Here is a 16,689-nt window from a genome sequence, read left to right on the forward strand (position 1 = left end):
GGGGATGAATCCATCCCTGTGTATGGGAAATGGAATCAAAGGAGAATAATATGCAACATGAGTGATGTATTTAGCCCGTTCCAACAAGGTACCTGTATTATTATTGCTTTCGATTCCAAAATTTTCCGTAAATGGAGCCATTTTGATGAGACATTCTCAGTTTCTCATACTCAGGGGACCAATTGCTCCTCTGGTCTTCTCAAATTGCGCCATTGGTCTCACAGTTTGATGAAACGAGCTGTCCACGGTGGACGTTTTCAAACGTTAATTTCCAGCATCATCTGTAAAGAGCAATTCGGTTCATTAAGAAGGGTTTTAGTGTTTGTATTACAAACATATTCAGGACCGGTTTTGTTTTGGTCACCCTGTATATATGATTCTGTTTCGTGTTTATACGTATCTCACAAGTAGCAAGTCTCTGGACACTCAGAAAGCTGTTACAGTAGTCTTTTTAGCTTCTCTTTAAAATATAAATGAGTGTTATTTTTGCCTAACAACTACCAAAGTTTCAGTTTACGTCCTTAAAATGAATTCTTTTTCTGGTTAACGATATCAAACCTTTCGCAAATTACCTTGTAGACATACCACAATTCAATTTCACCACATTATTAATTAATCGAAAGAAAATAGGACCACAGAGGTCACTAAATACCGTAATCTTCTTAATTATACGTATAACATATTAGAAGATTATACGAGCTGGCAACGCTGACTAATGTGAACTTTATAAGTAGAGGGAATTTGTCTTTTTTTTTTTTTTTTTCTTTTCCAATGTAGAAGGTCGCAAGAAGCCACAAATGTCTTTCGGAGACGAGGGAGATTTTCAAGGAAGCAGTCTTTGTGGTGGGTCACGTCAACCTTTTCCAACATTTTGACCTTAAAGTACCGGAGTAAATAGAACCTGAAGGTCTCTCCTTCTTCCCACCTCCTTAAACTTGTCTTTTCTCTCTCTCTCTCTCTCTCTGTTGGAAGAACCCTTTATTTCCTCCAAAGCTACTAACACCATCGTTTCACAACACTTGAAATCATTGCGGTTAAAGGGCATCCACGTGTCCCACAAAATAGCTATAAATCTGTTGTTTTCTCCAGACACTAGAACATAAACATCTAACCTAGTTTTCTGAGTATTTAAATTCTTATAGTCTTACCTTATCTTACAATTTTAAAAAAATTACATTGTCATTAGCATTTCACGAAAAGATGTGCAAAGTTGAATGAATTAAAATCTCATGCATGATTTTCGGGAATACGAGTATGAGAGAAAAAACTATTTTCTATTTTTGTAAACCAAAATTGATGCTGTACTACGGTAACGTCGCCAGTCATTAAGATGTAACTAGAAGTGAAGTATGCTCATGAATAGGGACGCATCCACATGAAGAGGTCCACAGGTTCCGTCTTCCCCCGAAAACTTCCTAGCACAACATACATTTGTACACTTCTCAATTAAACGATACTTGTCTACACTGGTGCAAATCCCGGGGGATGAAGGGAACATGTCCCCCCAATCTTAAAAATGGGGGATTGTTCCCCCCAATAATCCGATTTAAAATGTGTTTTTTCGGGGAGAAATGTGATGATTTGCCACAAAGGAAAGTGAGGTGAAATTGATGTCCTCCAGAATGAGCCTCAAATCTGCCCGCCTCCCAATGTTGAAGGCAAACTCTACTCCCCTGATCTTCTACAGCATTGTTTTTCTACTTCATAAAATATTTTGAACGTCGCTTTAAAAAAAAATATGGAAAAGGCCTTACCCCCCCTTCCCCCAATGTTGAAGACAGATTTGCGCCAATGCTTGTCTAACAGGGATATTATTGATGAAGCATGAACACTTGATCTTACACTTCATCTGTATTCTTTCTCTGGCAGAAACAATCTAGTTCTATCATTTTCCTGAAAAATTGGTGGAAATAGTTTTGAATTACTTATGATATTTTCGCGTGCTGTTACCTGTTCCATACTACATAGAAGTAATGGCTTGGCTTGTAGTGTTGGATACCACCCAGGCCCGTATCCACGGGGGGCTAAGGGTGGGTCGGGGCCCCCCTAAATTTTCACGGTAAGCTTGTAAATGAACTATAATATAGTGATGAACTATAATATGGTTGGGTCGGGCCTCCCCTAACTCCTACCGCCTCCCCCCTACATTTTTGGGCTGGCTACCGACCTGATACCACCCCTTGCAAAGCTTGAAGGCATCGCAACAAAAATTTCTGGATGCGCGCCTCCTCACAACGTCCTTTTCATTACGACACTAGCAAGACGTTGGTATGGAACAGTGCACTGAGAAAAGAAATTGTAGGTGGCGTACTTAAAAAGATAGGTTACACTCGTAATTCCTGTAGTTTTTGGACTTAACGTACAGCAGACGTATAACTGAAAACGCATGTTTTATAATACTTTACGTTCTGTATGAAACAATATGCACGGTCAGGATCTCACATACAAATGGACGTAGGCCTACATACATATACCTGAGGAATGTAACATATGTATAAGCATGTGATATACGGAATATGTTAGATGTCAGACATCCTGCAACAGCATGATGCAACATCTAAGGGCAGTGCGTATTTAGCATATGGATAACGTATGCTCTATATTGATTTCTGCAGTACGCAATGTGATTCCGTATATTTGTGCAATATGCCGCTGTCCGTAGAACGGATTTTTTTCAGTGTGGTTGCCAAACATATGAAGGTTCTGAACTACCGTACCATATTTAAATTTTTCTGTGAACTACCTACCGAAATAACTACCACTATTTTTTAAATCTTACATTTATTTATTGCCTATAAATTTACATTTCTAGTAAATATGAAATAAAACTATCCAAGCTAGCAAATGTCTAATATACACACAAAAAATCAAACTATCCAAGTTAGCAAATGCCTAATATACATACAAAAATCAAACTATCCAAGTTAGCAAATGTCTAATATACACACAAAAATCAAACTATCCAAGTTAGCAAATGTCTAATATACACACAAAAAATCAAACTATTCAAGTTAGCAAATGTCTAATATACATATCAAAAACAACGTAAACCATCCCAGGCGCATATTCCTACTATCGGGGCAGCGGTGGCTTAGTGTAGAGCGTTCCTCTCTTGTGTATGTGGTTCTTTTCGATCCCAGCTCGCACCAAGTGAGCTTTGTGGTGGACAAACGCCGTGTGCGTGGGTTTTCTAAGGTTCTCCCGTTTCCTCCCACTTTCTTCATTCCATCATTTCATTCATTTCTCATAATCATCGTCTCCTTTAGCCTGGCGGCATAATCGTGGAATGTAAAACTTAAGATATTTCATTTACCCACGCGTATATAATCAACTGTGAGATGAGGCTGACAATAGCAATTACGCGGGAGAAACAATCAATTGTTGTCGTCAGCGCCTCTGTCATTAGCTTCAGCTCAGTGGAGGAATCATGGTTAGCCAACTGGATCGTTAACGCGATCTACCGAACATGTCCCCGCGAACTACCAATAGCTCGCGATCGACGGTTTGGCGATTACTGGTATAGAGTACGATTAATGATATACAACTCAAAATTATAAGTAGCTTTTAAACTTTATTTTTTATTTTAATCTAAAATATTTCCAAAGAGAAGAGACATTTCAGTTGTAACATATCATCTGTTACAGTCTATAAAAGCAATTCGTGTTTAAGAATCAAAACACAACTTTCTATCTTTTGTCTATTTTCCATTAAACATCACACATTACTATCATTCTACAAACAAGACCAAAACCATACAAATTGACTGAATGTCCTCAAAAATTACAAATGTTACCGGTACACATTACTTCAACCTTTTCTATAGCTTCTGCCGCAACTACTGCGTTCCATTACAGTCAAATGTTTTTAGACTTTTCACAATGTTGCCAGATACAAACTCCACATCCTCCCACCTTTTGATTTATCACAAATAAATCAAAACAAAATCACACTAAGTACCGTACAGGTATCTTCACCTTTCTACCTTTTCTTGTTGTGACAACACGTTCACCCTTTTCTTCAATTTTACCTAAAGTCAAGGTTTTAGACGGACATTCCTCTTCATTTTTCGCTTGCACAACACCTTCTTCGGTTTGAACAAAACTCACTTCCAAGGGGTACAACCGCTGAACAGGTCTTATAATTTCTCCACTCTCAGTCTTAATCCTAGCCACTCTTACAATATCATCCTTCCCAGGGAACACCTTTGTAATTTTTCCTAAAGGCCAGTCTAGTTTTCTCTTATTGTCACTTCCAACAAGTACAACGACTCCTTCTTTTATTTCTCGATAAGTTTTCTTTCCGGTTTGCTTCAGTACTAACTGACTTAAATACTCACTACGAAATCTATCTCTCAATTGTGTTCTTATGTGCTGCAATCTTCTAAATCTTTTTGACTTGTCAACTGTCTCTATATGATCCAGATCAGGTACTCCTATCTCCAAATTATCTTGTAAAAACATAGCTGGAGTAATGGGTGTGAGATCGTTTGAATCTTCTGACAAATAAGTCAACGGTCGTGCATTGATAACTGCTTCTATGTCACACAACACTGTACTCAATTCTTCATAGCTTAAAGACGCTCTACCCAACGTTCTACGAAGAAGTTTCTTGATCATTTGTATAATTCGCTCCCACCATCCACCCCACCAGGCAGCGGTAGGTGGAATGAACTTCCACTGAATTCTTCCTACTGATGAGTACAAAGAAATTTGTTCCCAGTCGATTAACTTAAAGAGATTATCTGCACCGACAAAATTCGTTCCATTATCAGAATAAATTACCTTCGGCCTTCCGCGCCTGTCAATAAATCTCCTTAATGCTGACAAAAAACTAGAGGTCGATAAAGACAGTACCAGTTCTAAATGCACTGCACGATAAACGGCACAAGTAAACACGACAATCCAACATCTTTTCCCATCTTGAAGGAAGAGAGGCCCAGCTAAATCTACTCCGGTTATTTCGAAAACTAATGCATCTTTAACTCTGTCTTCTGGCAAGGAAGCTGGTGTAGCATTAATATTTTTTGCATCATACCGTTTACATTTAACACATCTTCGAACAACAGAACTTATAGTTTTTCTCCCACGAAGAATCCAAAACCTTTCACGCAACTTCGTCAATAATACTTGAACTCCAGCATGAGATGATTTCAAATGTTCCTTCAATATTAACATCTTCACAACTTCGTGCTCAGGTGGTAATACAATAGGACTCCGAAAATCATCTTCATCGAGTCTACGTGCAATTTTAGTCTTTAACCTAATCAAACCTTCACCATCAACAAAAGTACACAATTGTTTCAAACGATCTGGTTCACTAACAAAACATTCTTTCTGGATAGTTCTCATTATAACCTTCTCAGCTGATTCTATTTCAAATACCAATAGCTCACTCGTTAACCTTTCACTTTCCTTTGAACAACAATTATGGATAAAACGCAAGATCCATGCAACCATATGTATTAATTTCTCATAATTTGAAAAATATTGCATATACCACTTTGGCTCATTTGCAACACTTAACGAAACAACTGTTTTCAGTTTCTCATGATTTACTTCAAGCGCATTTGGCTTCATATCAGTTTTCGGCCAGAATTCTTCTGTCTGCCGTAACCAGTCAGGTCCTTCCCACCATTTACTCTTAAGTAACGCTGCAGCATTGCAGCCTCTTGAGGGTAGGTCAGCTGCGTTCAAATTTCCCGGTACATGTCTCCAACACTTTACATCGGAGAGAGCTCGAATTTCCTTCACTCTATTCATTACAAACACTCCCCAAGGTTCATCATTTTTTATCCAGTAAAGCGCCACCAAAGAATCAGTCCAATAGAACACAGGAATGTCTAAATTTAAACTCTCAATCACAGACACAGCAAGTCTAACTCCGATACAACAGGCCATTAATTCTAAACGTGGAATAGTTGACTTTTTCAATGGCGCAACACGTGCTTTGCTGAATAACAACTGGACATTAACTTCTCCATTGCATTCACTTCTCAAAAACACGACAGAAGCATATGCATTTTTACTAGAATCACAGAAAACATGTAACGTCCAAGAGTTCCTTGTACCATCTTGTGCAAACTGTCTAGGAATCTTTATTTCGGCCAACATCGACAGTTCTTGATACCACCTGTCGAATTTCCTGGAAATTTCTGAAGAAACTGGTGTGTCCCAAGAGTTGTTACTTTCCCAGCTTTCTTGAAGTAACAATTTTGGAATCAACGTCACAGGTGACAGAAATCCTAGAGGGTCAAATAACTTATGAGCAGTAGATAAAATAACTCGTTTGGACACTGGCCCTTCTACTCTGCCTAAATTCTTTGTATCACACAATAAAGTGTCTGTACATGTGTCCCATAACATACCTAGAACTGGAGTGTAAACATCATTACTGCCTATAGAAGAACCACTATATACCCATCCTCGTAAATCGAATTTACCTTCACTGAGCAGCGTCTTTGATTTTTCGATTAAAGCAAACATTTCGTCTTCATTGTCAACAGACGTGACACAATTATCGACATAAAGGGATTGTTTCAATTTACTAGCTATTTCTTCATATTCACGGGGAGCATTTTCTAAATGGTAATTAAGAACGGCCCCCAACAGAAAGGGACTGCAATTCACGCCAAAAACAACTCGCATATGTCTAAAAGTTTTAAACTTCCTTTCGTCAAAATTCTCCCACCAAAGAAATCTTAAATAATCACGATCGTTTTTATTTACCGAAATTTGCAGGAAAGCTTTTCTAATGTCCGATATAATCCCTATCTTTTTCTCTCTAAACCTATGCATAAGTGCCGGAATTTCTTCAATTAAGTTTGGACCCTTCTCTAAACAGTCATTCAATGAATATGCACCCTTTGTTTTTGAAGACGCATCAAAAACTGGCCTGATTGGGGTAGTGGAATTCTCTTTTATCACTGCCCTATGTGGTAAATAGTAACTTCGATTGTCCAGCTCCTCCTCCGGTACTTCTTCTATGATTCCTTCTTCCAACCAGTTTCGAAAAACGTTATCATAGTCTTCGTATCTTCCTTCTTGCCACAGCTTCTAGGTCATCTTCACACATCTCTTTTCAGCTATTTCCTTGTTGTCATGTAGTTCCATAGGTTCTTCCTTCCACGGCAATTTAACTTCTTAACGACCATCTGAATTCACGCACAAAGTTTCTTCAAAATGTCTTAAAATTACTTCATGGTTTTCGTTCTTAGTCTTAACTTCTATTGGGTCAGTGATGCCTAACGTATCTAATTTCCACAAATCCGTAATACGGTCACTGATTGACAATAAAGTGATCACAACATTGGCAGACATACCATAACATCTTTTGGACGGTAACTTACCCATTATCGTCCATCCAAACATTGTTCTAACAGCAAATAGTCCTGACTCTAACTTTAACATATCTACTGTTAAAAATTCACTAGCCATATCCGCACCGATTAACAGTTCTATTTCTCCCGTACTATCTAAATCGGACAGCCAAATTTTTCTCTTCTTCATTTCTTTTAACCACGGTCCACGTTTAAGAGAAGGTATCTCACCGCAAATCACTGGTTTCTCTAAAACTTCCATCCTACACGAATGATTGTCATTAACATCAGCTACAAGTATACTATATTTGTTAAGGGACTCCTTTTGTGTTTTGACACCACCAAACAAACTATGTTCTAAAGTTTCAGTACATATTGGTTGACAACCCAGTACTTCCACTACTCGCTTAGAGACATATGATCTCTGTGAACCACTGTCATAAAGTGCACGCACTACACATTCTTTCCCGTTTGTTTTCAATTTTAACTTAAGTGTTTATAGGAGAAACTCATCCCTACCATTTTGATTCGTTAGCGTTACGTTATGCTGTTCTGAATTTTGTTTTGTTTTGTTTTCTAATTTTTCCGAGCACAAAACCGAAAAATGGTTTCCCTTACACAAAAAACAAACAACATTAAACGTACAGTTCTTGGCAGTGTGTTTTTGAGGTTTCAAACACCGAAAACAACACTTTTGCTGCATTAAAAGTTTCTTTTTCTCTTCCAGGTTCATACTCTTGGCCTTTTCACACTTTTGTGGTAAATTATACGCTTCACAAAAAAACACAATGTTTGTCCTCTTTTACCTGATTTTGTCCAGAAAACAGATTATTAACAGTAGGCACCCTTTTTTCTTCTTTATTCTTTTTAAAATTCACCATGGAAGTTTGTTTCACTTTAAATCCTGCTTGAGCTAACGCAATGCGTTCTTCTCCCTCCACTTCATTTCTCAGAAACTGTAACAACTGTTTTAGTTTCTCACTATACGTATTTGCATTACTGTCACTTACACTGGCAGTCGCTGTATGCCTTAACCAAACCCTCAAAATTTCATCAGGCAAACAAGATTCTACCAAGGGGAATAACATAGCTGCATATTTTTCACTAGTCATACCTATTGATTCTAGCGCACGTAAATATGACTCAAGTTTATCATATAAGGAATACAATTTTAACTTATTTTTGTCATTCGAAACATTCTGTATAACAAGTCCTAACAGTTCACGTATGTAGTACTCTATCAACAATTCTTCTCGACCAAAACGATTGCATAAACTTTCTATAGCTTTATCGTAATTATCGGCTGTGGGTGGATAACTGTTCACTACGTCCCATGCTCTGTTACCGGTACTAATTGCTTGTAGCAGGTATTGGAACTTGTCCTCTTTCTCGATTTCATCATCGTTATGAATTCGTTTGAACTGGCTCCAGAAACTTATCCACTCACTTATTTCCCCACTGAAAGTTTTCAACTCAATTTTCGGTAACTTAAGTTTCTTTTTACCTGTATGACCACCTGAACTGCTAGAGGGAGCTACTTTTTTCAAAATGTTCTCATGTTTTACACGCGCTTCGTCGAACATTTCCCGGTAACTTTCCACGTTGTTGTACTCTTCATTGTAACGTGCTTCACTTTTTTTGCTTGTATCACTAAGCAACAGTTCAAGAATATTTTCATCATAGGTTGATAATTCGGTTATAAGTCTCTCCAACTTCGTAAAATATAACTTCACACTTTCCACATTTACATTGTCCTTTTCACATTCAGCCACTAAGCTATTATAAGCCTTTGAAAACGATATCTGCACCGGTTTCCTAGCCTTTACTAATTTATCCATGATTCGTCCTTTTTTCCCGCCTCACGCTGGTGTGCCAAAATGTTACAGTCTATAAAAGCAATTCGTGTTTAAGAATCAAAACACAACTTTCTATCTTTTGTCTATTTTCCATTAAACATCACACATTACTATCATTCTACAAACAAGACCAAAACCATACAAATTGACTGAATGTCCTCAAAAATTACAAATGTTACCGGTACACATTACTTTAACCTTTTCTATAGCTTCTGCCGCAACTACTGCGTTCCATTACAGTCAAATGTTTTTAGACTTTTCACAATGTTGCCAGATACAAACTCCACACCATCCTTCTGAGCTCTGAGAAGACGAAGTATGGATGTTTACAAGAAGGAAAATTGTACATAATTAATTAATATTTCTCTTTATATTAATATTGTTAATATTTTTCAGTATTTAAAACGATTAGTTCAATGTTGCAAAAAGTTTTCTTTTTAGAAAAAAGAAGAGAATAGAAAAAAGTAGTTAAAAGTTGAAAGGAATATGTAAGGAGGAATTGACTTGAAATGCTTATGCTATGACAACTAGAGAGAAAAAAAGAGTTTTGCGCGTGTTTGTTCGGTAGACGTGGCTTGTCTTGCCGATTCTACCTGGCTCGGTGACTCAAGGTTCCGTTATCTAGTTCCTTGTGGTCAGCCAGAGATGGTGGAGTTGTTGGTGGTTACGTGTTCTCGACTTGCTTGTGTGTGGAGTAGGACATGTTGTTGAATACGTCTACGTGGGCAAATCTGAGTTCCGTGCCGGAAAAGTTTTTATTGCTATATATTCTTTTTGAATTAAGTGAAGTAAAGTATTACGTTTTGTGGAACAAGTTCACAGTTTTTCGAGAAGAAATTGGCAAAGAAAAAGGCTGTTTTTGTGTTTGTGAAAAGTTACAGAGTCAGAGAGGGAAAGAGTGCATTGTAAGTGAACCCTCATTTCGTTTTATTTATCGTAGTCAGAGAGTGAATTTTACATACAATTTGTGCCTGTTTCATTACTCCTTATCTTTCTGGAATATTTCTTTTTTCAAAAAAAGAAATTTATTAAGGAGAGAATTCTAGTAGTGTTGGGCAATTCTTATTAGAGTCTGAAGTGATTGCTAGTTTAGACCACTTTTCTTCTGGCAATCCTAAAGATTTGTCCTATGGTGAATCTCTGTAACAACGTGATCAGATGTTTGAATTGGTCAGAAATTTGAAAGTTTGAAGAGCAAAACTTCTGGCACAGAACAAAGAGTTGCTAACGTGGTTAGTCTATCGTTAGTCAAAGAGGCCAAGTATTCCAACAAGAGGAAGGAAGTCAGTAGGTAAACCATTGAATTTTTCCGAAACTGGGTGAGTTGCTACTCTAATTTTTACATAAAGTAGTTGTGTTCGTTGAAAGTGTGGATTGTGCGGTTGTCAGAGTTTGTCTCCAAAGGGATTAAACTCACGGGCCTTTGCTTTCCAATAGTAGTAAAATTCCTCCCAGAAATTGTGGCGATTCTTAATTTCTACTTTGGCCGTAAACATCGAATTAAGATTTGAACCACCTGCGGATCCAACGAGTGTGAACTTAGCAGGACCACTTTTGAAAATTATAAATGTTTGCACACCATACGTTTGTACTGCGTTTGTACCGGTTTGTACCGTAAAAATTTTCGTTTGTACCGGTCTCAAATTCGAAAAAATCTAAAAATAAAGTGGTCCTGCTAAGTTCACGTGAACATAGCAGGACCAGAATACAAATTTCTGCAATTCTTAAGATTTCTCTGTTTGAATCGTTTGTTCTACGTTTGTACCGGATTGTACCGTAAAAAGTTTCGTTTGTACCGGTCCCAAATTCGAAAAAATCGAAAAATAAAGTGGTCCTGCTAAGTTCACGTGAACTTAGCAGGACCACTGAACAATTTCTACAAATTTGATGATTTTTCTGTACGATTCGTTTGTACTGCGTTTGTACCGGATTATACCGTAAAGATTTTCGTTTGTACCGGTCCCAAATTCGAAAAAATCGAAAAATAAAGTGGTGAACTTAGCAGGACCACTGATAAATTTCTACAAATTTGATGATTTTTCTATACGATTCGTTTGTACTGCGTTTGTACCGGATTGTACCGTAAAAATTTTTGTTTGTACCGGTCTCAAATTCGAAAAAATCGAAAAATAAAGTGGTCCTGCTAAGTTCACGCGAACATAGCAGGAGCAGAATACAAATTTCTGCAATTCTTAAGATTTCTCTGTTTGAATCGTTTGTTCTACGTTTGTACCGGATTGTACCGTAAAAATTTTCGTTTGTACCGGTTCCAAATTCGAAAAAATCGAAAAATTAATGGTCCTTCTAAATTCACGTGAACACTGATAAATTTATACGAATTTGAAGATTTTCCTTAACAAATCGTTGGTACTGAGTTTGTACCGGATTTTACCTTAGAAATTTTCATTTGTTCCGATCTGAAATTCGAAAAAATCGAAAAACAATGTGGTCCTGCTACGTTCACGTGAACGTATCAGGACAAGAATACAAATTTCTAGAAATATGAGGATTTTTTCTTAACAAATCGTTTGTAGTGCGTTTGTACCGGATTGTACCGTAAAAAGTTTCATTTGTATCGGCGTGAAATTCAAAAACTCGGAAAGGAAAGTGTTCTGCTAAGACAAAATGAGACATTCGTGTAATAGTTTTTGAAACAATTTTCATTATATTCTATTGCATTATCTGTTGCTAAAACGCTAGGTGTCAAACTAAGGTACGAATTTAAAGATTAATTAATAATGTGTCGCTCGTGATTCAGCCGAATCTTTTGACTACATTTTTGGATGAGTGAGTTTGTCGTCTCTGACTAGGAATGATCGACTGTTCTTTATGAGTCGTGTTTCTTCGTGATTCGTGTATTTTCAGGAGTCGTAGTTTCTAAGGAGACGTGGTTCTTCTAGGGTTATGGTCTTTGGCAGTCAGGTTTCTTTAGGAGTACGGGTTTTGAGGAAGACACGGTAGTTTGGCATTGACAATATTTGTAGCATATAAATCTTGTACAGTCAGTAACAATATTAAGTATAGATTGGAGCTTTTTTTCTTTATACTGGTCCCTCCAACCTATTCCTTAAATTTTTCTAACTGAATGTTGCTAATTCGCGAATCGCCTCTTGCTTCTCGATCTTCGTGGTCCAATCAGTTGCTTTTTTTTGGAAAGGTGGTTTCAATGATTCGTGCGCCTTCTCAGCAGTGTAGGCAGATTGGGCTACAAGAAGCGGATTGGGCAATTCTTGATCCAAAAGTTCCTACCAAAATTTCAAATTGGGCGACCCATTACGTTCTCGGCTACTTGCAATTATCTGCCAGTTTAACTCAAAAAAATACTCTACTTTCTTATTTTTATATTTGGAATCACAAATTTATATTATACAATAAAAATTTTGTTTGTTTAGTATCCTATTCACAATGAACAACAGCTTTACTGAAACTAACACGTTTGATATTAGCTCAATTCTTGTTTTACTAGATTTTAACCTCAAGATCTCACAAGACCAGTGTTTTGTTGACTTTGGGCTGTAAAAGTATCACTGACCGTGTTTCTGTCTCATTTAATGCTCAACCTAATCCCCAACCTCACGTGAACTTAGCAGGATCACTTTATTTTTCGATTTCTTCGAATTTGAGACCGGTACAAACGAAAATTTTTACGGTACAATCCGGTACAAACGCAGTACAAACGAATCGTATAGAAAAATCATCAAATTTGTAGAAATTTATCAGTGGTCCTGCTAAGTTCACCACTTTATTTTTCGATTTTTTCGAATTTGAGACCGGTACAAACGAAAATTTTTACGATACAATCCGGTACAAACGCAGTACAAACGAATCGTACAGAGAAATCATCAAATTTGTAGAAATTTATCAGTGGTCCTGCAAAGTTCACGTGAACTTAGCAGGACCACTTTATTTTTCGATTTTTACGAATTTGGGACCGGTACAAACGACAATCTTTACGGTATAATCCGGTACAAACGTAGAACAAACGATTCAAACAGAGAAATCTTAAGAATTGCAGAAATTTGTATTCTGGTCCTGCTATGTTCACGTGAACTTAGCAGGACCACTTTATTTTTCGATTTTTTCGAATTTGGGACCGGTACAAACGAAAATCTTTACGGTACAATCCGGTACAAACGTAGAACAAACGATTCAAACAGAGAAGTCTTAAGATTTGCAGAAGTTTGTATTCTGGTCCTGCTATGTTCACGTGAACTTAGCAGGACCACTTTGTTTTTCGATTTTTTCGAATTTAGGACCGGTACAAACGAAAATCTTTACGGTACAATCCGGTACAAACGTAGAACAAACGATTCAAACAGAGAAATCTTAAGAATTGCAGAAATTTGTATTCTGGTCCTGCTATGTTCACGTGAACTTAGCAGGACCACTTTATTTTTCGATTTTTTCGAATTTGGGACCGGTACAAACGAAAATCTTTACGGTACAATCCGGTACAAACGTAGAACAAACGATTCAAACAGAGAAGTCTTAAGATTTGCAGAAGTTTGTATTCTGGTCCTGCTATGTTCACGTGAACTTAGCAGGACCACTTTATTTTTCGATTTTTTCGAATTTGGGACCAGTACAAATGAAAATTTTTACGGTACAATCCGGTACAAACGCAGTACAAACGAATCGTACAGAAAAATCATCAAATTTGTAGAAATTTATCAGTGACCACTTTATTTTTCGATTTTTACGAATTTGGGACCGGTACAAACGAAAATCTTTACGGTATAATCCGGTACAAACGTAGAACAAACGATTCAAACAGAGAATTCTTAAGAATTGCAGAAATTTGTATTCTGGTCCTGCTATGTTCACCTGAACTTAGCAGGACCACTTTGTTTTTCGATTTTTTCGAATTTGAGACCGGTACAAACGAAAATTTTTACGGTACAATCCGGTACAAACGCAGTACAAACGAATCGTACAGAAAAATCATCAAATTTGTAGTAATTTATCAGTGGTCCTGCTAAGTTCACGTGAACTTAGCAGGAACACTTTATTTTTCGATTTTTTCGAATTTGGGACCGGTACAAACGAAAATCTTTACGGTACAATCCGGACAAACGCAGAACAAACGATTCAAACAGAGAAGTCTTAAGATTTGCAGAAGTTTGTATTCTGGTCCTGCTATGTTCACGTGAACTTAGCAGGACCACTTTGTTTTTCGATTTTTTTCGAATTTGAGACCGGTACAAACGAAAATCTTTACGGTACAATCCGGTACAAACGTAGAACAAACGATTCAAACAGAGAAATCTTAAGAATTGCAGAAATTTGTATTCTGGTCCTGCTATGTTCACGTGAACTTAGCAGGACCACTTTATTTTTCGATTTTTTCGAATTTGAGACCGGTACAAACGAAAATTTTTACGGTACAAACCGGTACAAACGCAGTACAAACGTATGGTGTGCAAACATTTATAATTTTCAAAAGTGGTCCTGCTAAGTTCACACTCGTGCGGATCCAGTATTTCAATTAATTAAGTATTTTTCTTTTCAGCTATTTACCTATATGTTTAAAAGGAGGGCGAGATTAGATATTTTTCTCGAAAGACAAATATACTCATATTTTTTCTCGAAAGTTGTCATAAGCCTTAAAAGTAACATTTTTGATCCAGAACTATTTGTTTGCTATCTTTTGATTAATAACAATTTAAGAACTGAAAATATTGTCAGAAGTCTATTTATAAAAATTTTCAATTTTAGAAAGAATTTGCTATTGAGTAGTTGATATTCGTAAAAGTGGACATGAGATTTGTCATTATTAAAAGTCGGGTTTTTGTGAGAAAAGTAATTATTGACTGTTGATACTAGTAACAATATTATTGAAATTGAATTGAGAAGAAGATTTGATGTTGCTATTAAAGTTAAAATTGAATTTTCTGAAAAGTATTCAAATTAACCGACAGAGATATATTTTGTTACGATAGTTGTTTATTGCACGTTTCATCTGAGTGTATATGCGCTATTCTAACGATTTAGTGCATATACACCACCTTCCATTGTTAATAAAGTTGTTATATTTAAAATTGAAACTTTGTTGTACATGTTTATTAAGTTTGTGTTTGAGGTGTTTACCTTCCTTTAAAGAGAAATATTGGATCTGCAATTCCAACCAGTACTTGCTAAGTTGATTACGCGATACGGCTCGACTCCCCGCTCCCAAGCCCTCTCTGCCAGGCGTTGTTATCTGAGCCCAGATTGACAGTTTGTTTCATTTTTGTTTTGTCTTTTTTTTAATAAACTCTCAATGTGGTTTCGATTAGGCGAATCTAGGTGAAAGGGGGCGTTACACAGTCAAAGGATGATACCAAGTCTAACCAAAGGAGACTCTCGATAAGAAAGTCTTGTTGATACTCTCGGGACAATCGAGAAAACATCTTTATTGCACTAAAAATAATGTTGTTCATTGCCAAACAACAAATTGATTGTTTTTATTCTGATCGAAGAGCTTCCTCGTGACTATGTGGATAGTATACACGCCTTTGGAGTGGGAGACCCCGTGGATTCGATTCCCGGCGAGAATTCATGTGATTCGAATCCTACGTTAAAGTCTAGGTCCACGTCTTATATAGCCTCGCTGCTAAACGAGATGCTAAACTCGAATCCAATCCAATTCTGATAGAATATATTGTTCGTTTATTTATGTGCTCTAAACTAGGGATTTTCATCCTTCTGCAGCGGTGTACCACCAGAGCATATTAATTATTACTACCATAAGTCGTACACACTACTAACGGCAGCTCGCGTACCACCAGTGGTAAGCGTACCAGAGGTTGAGAAACCCTGCTCTAGACGATTAAGTAGCATGTTATATCTATTGTTGTCTTTGGTTCAGTGGTGGCAACCCCAACATTATAAAATCCCATCTCCAGAGTCAGGAATTCCAATGTTGGTCTTAAATTTCCCGCGTTATTCTAATTATAAAATTAAAATTGAAGCAAAAACCATGAAAAATGAGACTATTGTATGCATGTCACAAATTTTCTTCGATATATGAGTAAAGCTACCCGTAAATTGGGATTTTCTACGTTTATCAAGTAGTTGATGAATAACTATTTTTCTTAAATGAAAGAGAGAGTTGAAAATGTTGGTGAAAACATTTTGCCCTCAGGATTTAACACTACACGATTCTTTTGTGTCATCATATTGAAATGAATATAAGAATACTAGAAGAACTTTATTCTCCTGTTGTTTCGTATAGAACGTTCTCAAACTTCGTTGTTTTTCATTTTTCATTTTACTTTTTCCCTGTTAATTACATTACTTGTATTTTAAAAAAAAATACCAGAGCACAATTTACAATTCTTGGGGCTTGCTTTTTGAGAATCACAAGCAGGCCTGTAGCCTGCCCAAAAATGTACGGGGCCCGACTGAAGTTAGGGGGGGTCCAACCATATTATAGTTCATTTGCCAGGCTACTGTCAAAATTTTAGGGGTCAGTCAAAATTTAGGGGGGTCGGCCCCCTAGATCCCCCGGATACGGGCCTGATCACAAGTAACTTCTAC

General features: G+C 37.0%; 1 protein-coding gene across 1 annotated transcript; it reads right to left on the reverse strand.

Annotated features, from left to right (window-relative positions):
• Positions 1–3,944: 3,944 nt before the first annotated feature.
• Positions 3,945–6,644, reverse strand: LOC145682878 (uncharacterized). Its single transcript, XM_081754248.1, has one exon. It carries the CDS (start codon positions 6,642–6,644, stop codon positions 3,945–3,947), a length of 2,700 nt encoding a protein of 899 aa, XP_081610374.1.
• Between the last annotated feature and the right edge of the window lie 10,045 nt (positions 6,645–16,689).

Source organism: Thermobia domestica, chromosome 1 (genome assembly GCF_964235325.1).
Source record: "Thermobia domestica chromosome 1, izTheDome1.hap1.1, whole genome shotgun sequence".
Classification (NCBI taxonomy): domain Eukaryota; kingdom Metazoa; phylum Arthropoda; class Insecta; order Zygentoma; family Lepismatidae; genus Thermobia; species Thermobia domestica.